Source organism: Pezoporus wallicus, unplaced genomic scaffold (assembly GCF_028554395.1).
Source record: "Pezoporus wallicus isolate ANWC-B61680 ecotype Strahan unplaced genomic scaffold, APGP_CSIRO_Pwel_v1 contig_7274, whole genome shotgun sequence".
Lineage (NCBI taxonomy): Eukaryota > Metazoa > Chordata > Aves > Psittaciformes > Psittacidae > Pezoporus > Pezoporus wallicus.
In genome coordinates this window covers 2,781,020-2,797,333 of record NW_026637137.1, presented here as the reverse complement: position 1 = coordinate 2,797,333, position 16,314 = coordinate 2,781,020, and the positions used below count along the sequence as shown (strand labels likewise).

General features: G+C 42.3%; 1 protein-coding gene across 1 annotated transcript; it reads left to right on the top strand.

Moving 5' to 3' along the window:
* Positions 1-804: 804 nt before the first annotated feature.
* SMIM30 (small integral membrane protein 30) lies at positions 805-2,298 on the top strand. Its single transcript, XM_057403651.1, has 2 exons — positions 805-891; positions 1,692-2,298. The coding sequence occupies exon 2, from the start codon at positions 1,771-1,773 to the stop codon at positions 1,954-1,956; it is 186 nt and encodes a 61-aa protein (XP_057259634.1). The 5' UTR covers positions 805-891; positions 1,692-1,770; the 3' UTR covers positions 1,957-2,298.
* The last annotated feature ends 14,016 nt before the right edge of the window (positions 2,299-16,314 follow it).

The following is a 16,314-nucleotide window of genomic DNA, read 5'->3' as shown; positions in this document are numbered from 1 at the left end:
ACTTAGGCACACGTTTGCCACTTAGATAAAAACTGAGCTCTGCCACTTAGATAAAAACTGTAAATGCTGCAGCATTTACGAGGACATTTTAACCCCACTCCATGTAACAGAACAGTGTAACACAATTATTTCTGCAAGCAGCTTTGCCCAAAGTAGAAATAGGATAAAAATCGAGACAAGCTTGATTTAGGCTTTGGGGCGATCCCAGGTAATACCTGGTGACGTTTCTCTGTGCCCTAGACGCTTGTTTTACAAGGCACCAGACTGCTTTCCATCCACCCCGTAACTGCTTTCCTCAGAGCAGGAACTGGTTATAATGGCCGAGTACTCCTTATCACAGCTGCGGGACAGCCTAGATGTGAAACGAAGCAGGTACTGCCTGTAATCCAGCTAAAGGTAACGTGTGCTATTTGTTTTAGTGAAATCTCTAGGGACAACCAGCCCAAGCCGCCATGGTTTGCCTTCAGCTAAGCCGCAGTACGGGCCCGCTGCCTGCCGACACGCTCCTTAGGCTGGGGTTCACCACGACGCCGCCCGGTGCTCTACCTGCCCGTAGGCGGCACCACGCCACGAGCCCAGGCCGGCCGGGCGGGCAGCGCTCCCGAGCCCACAGCTGGGCGCCCGAACCGCACAGGAGCACTACGACTGCCGCCGGGTGCCGGCCACGGCAGTGCGGCTGAGGCGCCTCGGCGGCAGTGCGTGCCGGGAGCGGGAGGCGGCCCGGCCGGGTCACGCCCGCCCCCGGCCGCACCACCGCCCCTTCCTGTCATGGCCGCTGGCGGGCAGCGGGAGCGCGGTGAGGCGGCGGGGGCCGGCGACTCTCGCAGCTGAGGGTCCGCCCGGGCGGCGCGGAGCGGGAAGGTTCCCCCAGTGCGGAGCCGGCGGCAGGAGGTGACTGAGGGGCGCCGTGCGGGCAGGGGCTGCCCCGAGGAGCGGCCGTCTCGCAGCCAGCCCAGCGCCGCTGGGACGGGACGGGTCGGGTCTGTGCCTCCCTGCTTCGCGGCCCCTCCAGTGTAGGCCGGCCGGATGCGGGCGAGAGCCCCGCTGCTAGCCCCGATGGGGGCTGCTGGAGAAGCCGCTTGTCCCGGGTGGCCCAGGCGGCCTCGGCCACTGTGGAGCATCTCGGCGGGGGGTTCTATCGTGTGTCCCCGCCAGTGAGCCGCTTCTGCGGCAAAAGCGGCTGCGGAGCGGGTGGGTGCCGGCGGCATGCCGAAGTTAGAGGGAACAGGAAGGATAATACTTGTCCCGCAGTAAGGTGTGCTCGGAGACGCGTACCCGGGGAGGGGCTGTCAGTGAAACTCGGATCCCCGCCGGAGTGCAGTGGTGTCCCTGTGCTCACGGGGATGTCCAGCTCTGTAAGGCGTGGGTAAGTGGTGTGCAGCAGCCGCCCAGCCCTGAAGAGCGGGTAGAGAAGACCCACGTAGCACAACATGAAGTTAGCAGGCACAGTGGGCTGCAGGCAGGAGAGCGGGGTATGATTTTAACTCGTGGTAGGGCTCCAAAAGATTAGTTTCCACTAAGCTGTATAACAACATAGCAATCCCACCGTGGCTTTCTCATGATAGTAAGTCATTTACTTTTGTAATTGTGAAGATAAAACCGTAATTTCCTGAGTCCCACAAAGGTATTTGTAATACATCAGTCACATTGGTTGGCTTTCAGCAAGACGTTCCTTTTGCTTTCCTTTGTAGATAACACTGAAATACCTGCTTCCAAGCTTTCCACCGCTTTTCTCCTTTAACTTCCCCTTGGGGTCAGCTGGCCATCAGTATGCCTTCTACCAAGAACACCTCAAAACTTTTCCTGGTCCTCATTTCACTGCTGCTGCTGCTGCCAGTAGCTGAAGCCCTGGATGCAGGAGATACCATCGCCTTCCTACTAGGCCTTGCCGTCAGTGTCATTGGATTCTGTGCCTGCCTTGGCTTGTACGCAAGGAAAAGGAATGGGCAACAGTGATTTCAAGAAGATGCTCAGATGAATTGCATTTCCAAACATGGCTTGGGGTTGAGATCTCGGGTGTGAGACTAAGCTTGGTTCTGGATGACTTTCAGAAACCATGTAGTAGATATTTTTGCAAACTTCTCTTACTGTGCAAGGCAGCAGAATCAAGACTGTACAAGTAAAAGGGATTTGTAGGATCTGTCCTTGTGACAGTAAAATGATTTTATATTGCTTGTGTTTAATTGTGATTAAGTACTTTCTTAGAGAAGGATAAGAACTTTCTGAACAGGGAAGGAAAACCACAGTGGTTCACAGTAAATGTTTATAAATGGAACATGTGTGGGAGACCATCAGAAAGTTCCTCAATTTTGGTTTCAAGGGTTAATCAGGAGGATGCAGCTGTTAATCTTCCAGCCAGAACGACAGAGCTTTGGAAGTACTCGTAACTAGATAGCTAGTGAGCAGACTGCTTTGACTTGTGTGCATATGCTCACATTCTTCATAATGACAGTTAACACCTAACAGGTCACAGGGATGAGACTTCAGAGAATATTTAAACCTTTTTTTTCACTTATTTTAGAACATGCCTCTCCTGTAGCCTGTATTCTGGTTACCAAGTAGATACACTTAAGAACAGAACCAGTATTTTTCTTTAATGTGTATTTCACAGAAAAGTACATGTAAGGCTACATAAATTGGATTAGGGATATGGGGTTTGTCTCTACTTTTTTGTACTTGGCTTTCTATTAGGCACACCAGGTTTAAGGCTTATTTCATTTGGTGTTTGTAATTTTTTCCCCAAAACAGAAGTTACCTATTTTAATGAGAATTATGTGTAATACTTCTGCATTAGGGGGCTATTAGAATTATAATGAGACAGTTGTGCACGTACTTCTTTTGGAAATGTTGTGTTAAAATCCTGGGTTTAGTTAACAGGTCCATTGTTCTTAAGTGTCTTCCTCATGACAAACTTATGCTGCTAGCTAAGTGTTAAGGCTTCTTATCTGACTGATGCATATATGTTCCACAAAAGATCAGCACCAAAACCAAAGTAAAAAATCCTGATGCAAAATGGTTGATGCAAGTTGTCTTACTCTATTCATGCTCAGTCAGATTGTATGGTGTATGGTTGAAAGACTACTCAGTAGCATATACAGGACCCATTTCTTTCTTTAAGTACCAAAGGTGAGATGGCACAGCTGAGAAATGTCTACCACAAGTCCCTCTGGCTTGTTAGGATGCTCTAGCTTCCGCTTGAGCGCAGTCTGTAGCAGCAGCAGGATAAGGAGCACAGGAAGGTGAGCTTTCCACAGTTCACAGAATTTCCTTCTGATTTTGTGGTGTGAATGCTGCCATTTTTGCTAGAAATCTTGGCTTTTATCTTTAAGAGCTGGGGAAGAAGGTTAAACGTGATGCAGTGCCACATATATTGATACTGTTCTTCTGTGTCTCTGTTCAATAGAGCACAAAGCACAATGGCTAGAGGAGTTGTCAGGCAGGGCTGTAGTGGGTGGGCAGATCATGTAATCCAAATCATAAGATTTCTGTATGTCATTTGTGACTGGTTTGACTTTGCTTTCCAACCTCTGAGGAGACGGAAGCCCTGGTGATTTCAGTCTTGCAATTTATACCCCTCTCATAGTTGATGGAGGGAGGAAGGTAAAACAAAAGCTTCTGAAATTGTGTGGGGTTAAAACTCCAGGACTCTACCCAGCAAGCCACAAGAATGTAGGTTTCTGCTCTGAAGTGACAGGGATAATAATGGTCACAAAGTTACTCTGATGAGATTTAAGTCTTGACAGATAGCTCTTCTTGAACCCTTTTTGTGACTTCCAAAAGGCAGAAAGGGACATAGTGCACAAGTACTATGTACAGGTGAAATTTACAGCCCTAAGAAGAGCTTCAGCCAGTAGTGTCACCTTTGAAAGCTGCCTAGCAGCAGTAGATGATCCTGAATCTGATTTTTCAACTGGGTGGATGCAAGCACACATAACGTGTGATCATCCATGTTCCAGCTTGGCTAAACTATTACCCTGGGAAAAACAAACAACAACCCACAAAACCACCACACCATTAACTTTATATTTTCCAAAGTTAGAGAATTTTGCCAATTTTTCAGAAGAATATTAAATACTGCTCTCTCAATAGAATAAATTTTATCACAAGCAGCTTTTCGCAGACTTTTTTATCTTTACGTTGGAAAAGATCCCTGGCAGTAGTATTGCAGAGCTGTGTAATAGTTTGGTTCCAGGAGAGCTAAGCTTTAGCAGAGTAATTAGCATCAGGCGACAGGGATATGCGGAACTGTGTTCTTTGCCCGAAGCTCTATGTTCTATTGAAAGGTGTTTGCACAGTGTAATGGTGTTGTTTCCTGGGTTCTGACAGCAGCTTTATTGTTAAAGACTCACATTTATTAATGGCTTGAGTGTAAAATCGGATACCCCTGTTTTTCTTTTGTCTTAATAAACTTTCATGTATGATTTGTCATCAGCTTGATAAAGTAATTCTTATGAAAAGGAAAATCGGGATGACAAGAAATTAAACTGCTTAAATTACTGATATTAAGTATTTTTTTCTTATATACTTTTGCCTATGTTAGGTGACTTTACGAACTAATGTGGCCTTTTAGTCCTGTTACTTGTTTATCTCATTTCAATACCAGTTAGTTCAGAGCACTTCAAGGGGGCCGGTCCCCTTACTTTGAAACTGGCAGTTTGCGTTGTGAAGAAGCCTGTTTCTCTGGTACAAGGTAAACTTGAAGTATTTATTTTTCCTTTTGAATGTGATTTTTAAACATTATTATTATGTAGTTGCCTTTACACCACAAGAGCCATTTATGGCAGTTTTCTAGCTGGAAATCCAAGGGTATAAAGGACCATTTTCTTTTTTTCTAAAGAAAAATTATGTTCTAGTGCTTTACAATTATTCAAATTATACATTTATATATTTTGGAGGCTTCAAAAGAGCTTGTTTTATCCCAGCATTTTATGAAAACAGTTCTAGCTCATGTGGGACTTGAGCTAGTACACAAAGCAGTTCACTGCACGCTAAACTAATACCATCAGTGGCTGTCTTTAGAGCAGAAAGCCAAGACAGCCTGACAATGCCTACCTCTTAACAAATACACCCTACCCTCTAATTAGTGCAAGAAAGCTTCAAGTCATGAATGAGTAGATTTTGACTGCTATGATTTCCATCTGCTTTAGTAGTGTAGCTCAAAACCAGCCATCCTACAAACATTTAACAGTCAGTGTACAGTCCCTTTGTAAATGGTCAGAAACCCTTCGCTCTTCATGGTGTACCTTCAGGCACTACACACCAGCTAGGCTTTGCTATTCTGTTGGGTACAACAGTATGTGTGACCAAAACTCTAAACACTTCACCCGGTCCCTAATGCACTTGCTTCCCTGGGTATATGAAAACTGATAAGGAACTGCTGTGAACCCTTTCTCCTGCTGCCAGTGGTGCTGCTTTAACATTATTGTGAGACTTGGCAGTTCTATGGCACCTTCTGTCTTAGAACCCTTATATGCTTACAGGTATTAATGTTTGCAACCCTACTGTATCCTTTGATGAGTGGAACAAGTAGAAGGAGAGTCACTGAGCTGCAGTGGTATCACAGGAAGTAGGTCATATCTCCAGGATGTTCACTATGATTTCTGGAGGGTGTTGTGCTTATGGTTCTTGGCCACCATGTCCCTGCCCATGAGAGCTGCCCCTGGACCAGCTTAGAGACTCCTGTGTATAGACTAGATAAAGCCTGAAGCCTTGATTCCTCTTTCCATGAAGCTGTTTACACAGGCTTTGTGAGAAGGGAGCAGGGAGCTGGGCTTACCATTTGTAATAACATAAAACATGACTAAATGGATGATTTGTAATAGGTCTGTTACCATGGTAGGTGCTTTAATTACTATATCACAGAAGTAACCTTTCCATTCAGTTTTACGTCTGATGAAAGGTTTGGCAGATCTCAACTGATAGAGTGACGAGGTTGTTAAGAGTGGTGGAAAGGAGGGCTTGGATCTGTTTGTCCTTGCAGTTTACACTTGAACAAATTGTTCAACAATTTGTATTTCAACAGAAATACAGCTTGTTCACTTGATTAGAAAATTAAGACCACTAATTCAGAAACAAATGCAGAAACATGTTGGGTGAGATTGATGTAACCAATCACAGAATCAGAGAATCATAGAATACCAAGTTGGAAGGGACCTCAAGGATCACCTGGTCCAACCTTTATTGGCAAAAAATGATCTAGACCAGATAACACCCTATCCAGCTGAATTCTGAAAGTGTCCAGCATCAGGGAATCCACCACTTCCCTGGGGAGATTATTCCAATGGCTGATTGTTCTCGTGAAAATTTTTTCTCTTGTGTCCAACTGGAATATCCCTGGAAGTAACTTGTACCCATTATCCCTTGTCTTTTCCATGTGACTCCTTGTAAAAAGGGACTCTGCCTTCTTTGTAGCCACCTTTAAATACTGGAGCACAGTGATAAGGTCTCCCTGAGCCTTCTTTTCCCCAGGCTGAACAGACTCAGCTCTCTTAGCCTTTCCTCACATGGCAGGCTTCGCAGTCCTTGGATCATGTTTGTGGCCCTTCTCTGAAGATGCACAGGACCCAAAACACTTAATTCCTGCTGAAATCAGAACTTGCAAGGGACAAGTTGTTAATACGTTAGATACTGACCACACTACTAAGCTTTACATTGTTAAAGAATGTAAGCAGTTTTGAAACTATGAAGATTTTCAGTTCACATGAATACAGAGTAGCACCTAAATACTACATTTCCAATATTCAGAAAGCAAGCTTTCCAGCAAGCAAGCTGGAATTTACATACCAAGCTATGGTATGGTAAATACCATAAAAGCACATCTACTTTTAAGTAAAAGAACAATAAAATTATATAAATATTCAAAACCTTTCCAGATGTTGTACTGGTCTTGTCAGCTCCATGTTCATTCAAATGAAATTTGAATATACGTGGAAGGCTCTGTCACATTAAGGTGCAGGCACACTAGACAGCATAGCTTTTTGTTTCTGGATTATTCATCTCATTAGAGCAGAACGGAGATTTTCATGAGCCGAGACCTGTATAAGAAGTGAAGGCCTGAAGGTGGTGTGGTATCCAGCAGACCTAGGAGTTGCGACCACTAGAGGCAGGGAAGAATGAATTGTATCCCCAGACATGCTACTGTGTAAAACTAGAGCTTGCTGCTGTCTTGGGTTAAAGTTTTGTGTTCTGTTTGAGCTGTCCTGTTGGTTTTATTGGTTGTATTGGTTGTATTCCTACTCACTAGTCTTTGCTGCTGGAAGCAGCACTACTATCAGCTTTCCCAGCTGCTATTCTTTCAAGGCACTAAAATGTTTGCACACACCTTCGTACTGCTACTCTTCACTTTGCAAGTATAAGAAAAGCATGAAAATCACCTTCTCTTTTTGAATGGAGTCAAAATGCTGCAGCCTGACATAGTTCTATAAAATTTATTAGAGAAAGGTCTGTCTTTTTCTTCTGTTCTGCTCTGTTTGTGCAGCTATTTGCACACATTGTGATGATACTAATAATAAGTAATCCAACTGCACATCCCTTCTCTACCCGCTCACAAAAAAAGCAGCAGTCCTAAAACATTACCAAATTTAATCTTGGCACAATTAAAGTGAAGAAAATTGTCAATTTTATCAAAATATGTTCCCTTCCCATTGCATGAACCACCTGTGAAATGAGAATGTCATTAATTAATTCTAGAACTGTTCAAGGGCATTTTCTGCCAACTTTTTTCTGAGCTTAGATGGCTATGGAAATGACAGTCAATACCTGAACTTGTGTCTCAGACTTTAACCTAACAAACATGATTCCTGATAAGTAACATGGTAGCAGTTTTAAACTTTATTTGTATCTATGCAGATGATCTGGAGGATCAGCAGAAGCCCTGTTGACTCTTTTTTTTTTCTCAATAGTATGTCTTTATTTCTGTGTCTGCATGATTAGCAAGGAATGATTATGCCTCTTAAAGTTGGACCTTTTCAGAAAGGCTATGTGTGGTCAGCTTCCAAAAGTCTATCTATCTGAGATTTGGAGGCAGCATAGCATCTATGGTGTCTAGAGTCTGTATCTACAAAAAAAAACCCAAAAGTCCTTTTTCATCAAAAGTAATATTGCAATGGGCCTTACCTAAGTCTCTTTTCATTTTTCATAAAAATGAAAGACACTGATTGTGTATCCGGAGCACTTGCCAATAAGAAACCGGTATTCAGCAATAAACGCCACATAGTCTTGTTTTTCATTCTCTTGTATTTGCAGACAGAAAACATAAATCCCAGAAAATAAACTATTCTATGTTAAAAATACGTAGGGAGTGCTCTTCCAAAAACAGGTCAGTGTTATCTAGTAATAATTATGGCCTTGGTAAAAATCGCAGTGAAGTCAGCTAAAAAAATTTTATTGTCCTAAAATGAAATCAAGCTCTCATAAAGGGGTGGCCAAACTGTGTCCTTTGAAGCCCATGCAACTTTGCCACAACCATCTCCCACGGCAGGGTTATGGCAGCAGGCTGTCCTGATGCAAAGGGAGCTGGATAACCTCAAATCCTGTCTGGGAAGTGACAGCTGACTCTCACTGGTTACCAAATGCATGCCCAGGCCACTGTTACCCTCTTGCTCCATGGATCCATCATCTCCTGCTGTGACAGAAGTCAGACAGGTGATCAGATACTTGTTTACACATTCAGGAATAGCTCTGTGGCTTATATATCTTCAACCTTTTTCCATGCCACATTTCACATTTCAAAGTTTAGTATTTTATGTTGCACTTTTTTTTTACAAAACTTGCATATAGTCTTTTACAATATGGAATGTGTGTGGGCTGGGGTGAGTCCTTGCATTTGAGAGAAGTAAGAAAGCAGAGGTCACTCTGTCAGCTGAAAGGGCATTTGTAAATTGTCCATCCACAAAAGGGGAAAAAAGAAATCATCTCTGGGAAGAGACCAAGCCAGGAAATGTACAAGGTGACTTCCAGAGGTCCTTTCCAACCTAATTTACTGTATGATTCTATGAAAGCCTAGTTGCAAATGGGATGCATAAACAGCAGCTCAATTCACTCATATCTTTATGGCAAACAAGGATATATTTGTGGTGAACAAATCTAATCACAGTGTGAACCCATAGGGAACCTGACCGCAAAAGCTGTGAGGCTGTTCAGCCATCATGTAAGACCACAGGGAAACCAGATGTACCAGGATTTTCCCACTGCGTCTAATGAAACTCAATCCCTGAGGCATTAAAATGTTATGGAAAAAAGGGAGCAAACGTGGCATATATACAGTAATCCTCTTTTCAGGGTGGGATTTTTAGAGATGGGTTTATGGGGCTGGTACTGTACTCCAAACGGAATTCAAGTGCTTCAGTGCAAAGCCCTAAATGTGAATTATCTCAATGTTTTGAAAATATTAAGGTTTGACAGCCTGAATAAAAGACTGTGTTGCACACATAGTTCCCATTGGTATCAGTGGGAGTTTAGGACAAGATCAAACCCAAAATACGGGTTTGGATGCAATAGTTACATCGATAGGACAGAGGGGTCCCTGTCATTTGACCAGTAGTGCACTTTGCACCAGATGGTGCTCATGGGGAACTGCAGCCACATTAGGCTCCATCCCCATCTCTTTCCTTGGGAAAATATTACCTGAATTACTTACTGTGATAACTGAATGCCAAATTTTCATCTGGTTAAAAAAACAGCCTGAAATTGCTGAAATCAGTGCAGTCATCCTGATTTAAATTCATTTTGAACAGAAATAACAGGAGGCTTCACTCTGACCTTGCACCAGCCCTTATATACTTCTGTGTAATGCAGTAGAATTATTCTTGATTTCCATTTATGTGAAAATCTAAATTGGTTCTTAAAATAGATGCTGTCTTTTTTTTTCTCTCAGCCCGCTACCAGTAAATTATTTGACCTACATCTTAATAAATATTAGAAAAAAATATTCCCCCTACTTTTATTCCACAAATACACTTCAGAACTTGTATATTCAATTTAGACTCCATTGTTTCTCTTATCCCCCAAGATTTATCAACCAAGGCCAAAGGAAATCCACAAAACAGCCTACTCTCAAGGACACCATACTAATACAAAGTGCCTCTTCACGCACTTTAAATATATGCGTGCTGTACACATCTGATGTACATCAGCTTACCTTTCTACCTTGTTATTATCATTTCAGTAATGAGCAATCTACTTTGTGTCTATGTCAAACTCTTCCTCAAGAACTCCCTTCGCCAAGTCTACATGAGGTTCTCTGTACTAAATGACGGACTTTGTGAATTTTCGTTCCCTACCCAGAAGTAAAAATGAAATTCCAGTAAAAAAAAAGGATTACATGCTCTCAATTTCAGAAGGGTTAGCAAGGAAAATATTATAGCTGTATGTAAATCACTCAAAATCTGAACTTTCATAAATTTTGCGTAACTCCCAATAGACTTAATAGGAATTAAGAATTAAAACCCCTTCTAAAAGGAGTACTGACCTTCCAATAGTGAAAGTAGAGCATGTGATCACCTTATGCACACTACCAAAATAATGTGAAATTGGCTGTACACAACAGTTGTCAGACTGCTGCCTTAATATATCATAATGCCAACCATCTTAACTCAGGACAATAAAAATTGCCTGATTTAGTGCAAAATACAGGCCTTGGGAAGCAAATGTCATAGAAACAGAGTGAAGAGGCACTGACAGATATACCTTAAATACACACTCTTTCATGCAGTAGTAGCTGAGCCATTTGCTCGGTAGGAATTTTGTGTCCTCTTATAGGATGGGGCTTTTGGTTTTTCATGATCTGGTGTTGAAAACCCGCTTTCCTTTTGTCCTATGTTTGCAAAAGCTGCATTTTGTTTTCACAAGAAATAAATGCTAAGGAAGTAAGCTTCATGACTGAAAGACTGGGTTTTTTCACTTCTGAACCAGTTGATCCCTGCCACCTGCTTACAGTAGCTATTTCTGGTCTTATTACAAAGACTGAGAAATATGCACCTTACATGGAACTGAGACATTTAGAAAGAGTTTTGTAAGTACGCACGTTTCTGTAAACTTACAACAGAAATAACAGAAGCCCATAAACTACATTGGTTCAAAAAGTTCCTTCTAGGAAGCTTGCACTGAACAGACCAGAACAAATCTTTCACCATCCCCTGGTAGAGACACTTTGGAAATCCTTTCCTGAAACTGCTATATAATCCACTTTTATTCACATTACAGCATACCTAAGCCTTTAACCATAATGCTGAGTCAAATTCTACTAGACTTGTATCTCTTTCTTCATTTTAGCACTTGTTAACGTCTCAGCATATTCTTAGTACAAGTAATTATTCATCCTCATATTCTTTCTTGTATATCTCAATTTCAGAAACCTCTAGTCATACTTTAACATGTAGGTTTTTCACATTAAAAAAAAAAGCATTTAGCATTATTTTCTGGTTTGAAAAGTATCTTAACTTTATCTGTTTATTAGGAGCTATATTTGAATATCCATATTCCAAACTTAGCAGATTTTTAAGTAAAGGGTTTAAGGACTGAAAACCTACCTCACTTTAAAATTGTTGTGGTTAAGTAGGTTCAAACTTGTATTTCGAGACTGACAAGTGAAGCAGAAGTCTGAAAGTTTCATAATTAAGACTATAACTTTAGCTCTCTCTAACATCTCAGTGTAGCTCCATTCATTATCTAACTAGGTTTGCCTAAACTGGTCAAAAGTGCATTTAAATCTAGCCTTCAGTTTCACTGATTCTATGTTCTCAATTGCCTCTGTCTGCCTCTGACAGTAGAAAATAACTTCTTGCATTCCTGCAACAAGTTTTTTCTTCTGATTTCTTCTTACTCCAGAATGGCCGTTAAGTCACCTTCCTGTTTTTACCTTCTACTTCTCTTTCAGCATCACTAAGTTTTCCCAAGATGTGATCTGTGTTTTGGTTACTAACCCACCTGGGCAAATAAATCATTCTGAGCAATTGCCAGCTCTTTTTGTCTGAAGGTCTTCCATTTGAGTTCAGGTTGTCAGCATTCCATTATGCTCCATGGTTGACCTTGTGGCAGTTCCTTTGAAATTTGAATGCACTGAAAAGGTTAGGGAAAAGAAAAAAAAAAAAAGAAAGAAAGAAAAAACCTTCTCTCTTTTCAATATAGAGCATGCAGGTTGAAACAGATCTATCTTGAGGACTCGTGATATCAAACAGAATTCATGAGTTTTACATAAATTCCTCAAATCGCCAGCTTTGTTATGCATGCTTATTTATGAGGAGATATTATACATAATAGAGAGATACAGTATATCAACTAAATGTTCTGTTAGATTTTGAAGCATTACATTAATACCAAATTTACAATGCAGCCCAGAATTACACAACAGGTATGTTTTACTTGGCTACTGCTACTATCCTGTACTATGAGGGACTGCTGTGTTCACTCATCAAAAGAGTGCTTTTATGTCCAGGTACGTACCCGATATTATGAAAACCAGATTAATATTATTTAGATCCCTTATTTCCACATTTTATTTTAATAATGTAGAGTGAATAAGTTCACTGCGGCTTAATAATATTCTGCAGTGAGGAACTGCAAGAGCTTAAGAGATGATTTAAGTATCTAAAACATGACTTTGAACAGGATTTAGGACATAAACCCTCCAAAAAAGGGACCCAGAAACCACTCACTGAAGCAACAGCAAGACTTAGCAGTGTTCACTTTTCAGCTGACGTTTCCACTTTGGACCTGAGGTTGCAAGCTTTCCATGTGCAGAACTGCCCAAGAGTGTGCAGTGCAGAATCTCTGTGCTCCAGATGTGAGATAGAGCATAACCTAAATGTCTTGCTCCTAGCAATGTCCCTGGAAGAGTCAGGTCTGAGAGATGTGTCCAGGTTAGGTACATCAGCAGCAGTGCTGAGCCCAGAGAATGCACAAATGCTGCAGTAAGCCTACCTTTTCCATAATCACCTAGTAATTAAGTCACACAGAATAGAAAATCTGGAATTCAAGCCCAGTCTCCCACCTCCAAAAAAGAATTTCCTGGTGTGCCAGGAGGTTCAATCCCAGAAAGGATGCTCTTCTTTTTATCCTGGACACTCTATGTGTAAAAACATAAAAGCAATGGCACAGGAGAGTGGGATGTGGACAAATCATGACTGAGGTCCTGGTCCCAGCTCCATAATCTAACATCATGTAGTCAACCAAAACCCAAAGCAAAACCAGCACTAAACAATCTAGGTAGCTGGGACCAGATAACCATGTGTTTTCTCCTGCCAGCACAGTGTCTTATCTAGTACAGTGCAACATCCTATTCCTGCTCAGTTTTTTTAACCTTTTCTCTAAATACTATTACTCAAACATTGCCTAACTATATACAAATCCTAGTCAAATTAAGAAAAAGATATTGCCATTTGTTAAAATTAGGTTGACTAGTTTTGCAGGTGACATTTCAAGGAAACATTCATTCTTTCATACCACCATGAAATAGGCAGTGCAGTAGTAAATTTACATTTGTGGTTGCATCATAAAGCTGCATTCATGCAGTTCCTCCTACTGTGCCATCATAGTGCTCTTCTGTCAGTATCTGCAGAATTCGACCTGTCATGTTTCTTAACAGATGACCTATCTTTTTCCAGAGATAGACTGATCTCTGCATCCTTGCAAGTATAAATCTTGAAATTACTTCTCTTTGTTCTACATATAAATGAGAACATTTCATAGTTAATATCCAACAAACTGGCAAAATGGGACCATGACACTAGGTTCTAGGTATCAAATTAGTTACATTGAAGTTTACACAGGAATATCCAAGAGTATGTCCACTTTCTAGATCATAAGACCTGAAGCTCACCAGTAGAACATATATTCATACTAGCTGCTTGCAAAGTCAGTGTTCACTCTCCATCTCAGACTTTATAGACTTTAACCCATTGCCTCAATTTTATACAGAGTAATTATCATTCAGCAGTGTATGTTAAACAACTTATATTTTCTTTACAAAGCTTTAAATCAATCCAGAATCATTATACCGTATATGTCAGTATTATTTCATGACTGGAAAAAGGGTAATATAACCCCCATTTTCAAGAAGGGGAAAATGAATGACCCAGGGAATTACAGACCAGTCAGTCTCACCTCTGTGCCTGGCAAAATCTTGGAGCAGATTCTCCTGGAAGGCATGCTAAGGCACATGAAAATCAACAAGGTGCTTGATGACATGCTTAGTGAAGCATGGCTTCACTAAGGGAAAATCCTGCCTGACCAAGTCGGTGGCCTTCTATGATGGGGCTACAGAACTGATGGACGGGGTAGAGCAGTTGACGTCATCTACCTGGACTTGTGCAAAGCGTTCAACACTGTCCCACACGACATCCTTGTCTCTAAATTGGAGAGACATCAATTTGATGGATGGACCACTCAGTGGATATAGAACTGGCTGGATGGCCGCACGCAAAGAGTTGTGGTCAATGGCTCAAGGTCCAGCTGGAGACCAGTAACGAGTGGTGTCCCTCAGGGATCGGTGTTGGGATTGGTCTTGTTCAACATCTTTGTCGCTGACATGGACAGTGGGATTGAGCGAGCCCTCAGCAAGTTTGCCGATGACACCAAGCTGTGTGGTTTGGCTGATATGCTGGAGGGAAGGAATGCCATCCAGAGGGACCTCGACACACTTGTGAGGTGGGCTGATGCCAACCTTATGGAGTTTAACCATGCCAAGTGCAAGGTCCTACACCTGGGTCGGAGCAATCCCAGGCACAGCTACAGGTTGGGCAGAGAAGAGATGCAGAGCAGCCCTGCAGAGAAGGACTTGGGGGTGTTGGTTGATGAGAAAATGAACATGAGCCAGATTCAGTGTGCGCTCGCAGCCCAGAAAGCCAACCATATCCTGGGCTGCATCAAAAGAAGCGTGACCAGCAGGTCCAAGGAGGCGATCCTGCCCCTCTACTCTGCTCTCGTCAGACCTCACTTGGAGTATTGTGTGCAGTTCTGGTGTCCTCAACATCAAAAGGACATGGAACTGTTGGAACAAGTCCAGAGGAGGGCCACGAGGATGATCACGGGACTGGAGCACCTCCTGTATGAAGATAGGCTGAGAAAGTTGGGGCTGTTCAGCCTGGAAAAGAGAAGGCTGCGTGGAAACTTCATAGCAGCCTTCCAGTATCTGAAGGGGGCCTATACAGATGCTGAGGAGGGACTCTGCATTAGGGACGGTAGTGACAGGACAAGGGGTAACGGGTTAAAACTTAAACAGGGGAAGTTTAGATTGGATACAAGGAGGAAATTCTTTCCTGTTCGGGTGGTGAGGCACTGGAATGGGTTGCCCAGGGAGGTTGTGAATGCTCCATCCCTGGCAGTGTTCAAGTCCAGGTTGGGCGAGGCCTTGGGTGCCATGGTTTAGTGTGAGGTGTCCCTGGCCATGGCAGGGGGGTTGGAACTAGATGATCTTAAGGTCCTTTCCAACCCCAACTATTCTATGATTCTATCTCAATTTAAAATTTGAACAATAAATTAGTAGGAAGCCGAACGTCTTCATGTGAACCAGTCCTATCAGCAAAACCAAATATTTCTAACATTAACACTTACTGTTTTTCCTGAGCACAGCCTAAATGTTCTCTGAAATCTGTCAGTGACAGTTATCCTATTTTATCCTATTATTTTTAGATCCCCCTCTCAATATATTGCTAGAAATAGAAAATGCTATTGCCCAAATAATCTCTTTAATCTTACAACATACATTCCATTCATGGTTCATCTCTAACCTAACCTTAAAGGTGGCAGAAAATGGAAATAATTCTTTATCTCAGCTCTACAAAAATGTCTGAGTTAACGTATATCCCTAAACACTATGAATAGTCATGCAAATATTTCTATGAGCACTGCAGCATGGCTGTTGATCCATTTGATATTGAACTGATGAACGGTGTGTGTAGTCTGTCAACAAATCAGCATGATCTTTGGGCCTAACATAGTGCTGTGCTTGCTACTTGCCATTCTTCCCCTAGATAGAAAAAAAACGGTGATGCATCCCATGTACTGTTCAGCGGCACAGCTGAGCGCAGCCATGCCTGGTCACACAGGGTTCAAACTGGGAAGGGATTAAGACTCCAAGCCATAGCCAGCTCTCACCAGCAGCTGAATTGCCATATGCTGAAGCCTAAGGCATGGATCAGCATGGCCAGCATGAAAGAACAGCAAGGGAAAAAGGTAATCTGTTGGGACAAGCAGCCAACGCCTACATTCACAAAATTTATAGGAACCTCACCTGCCTCTGAGACCTCTCTGCTCATGTATCTGACCACTAAAATCAGCCTCCAGCTTTAAAAGACACTGAAGGGGAGGCAATGTGCG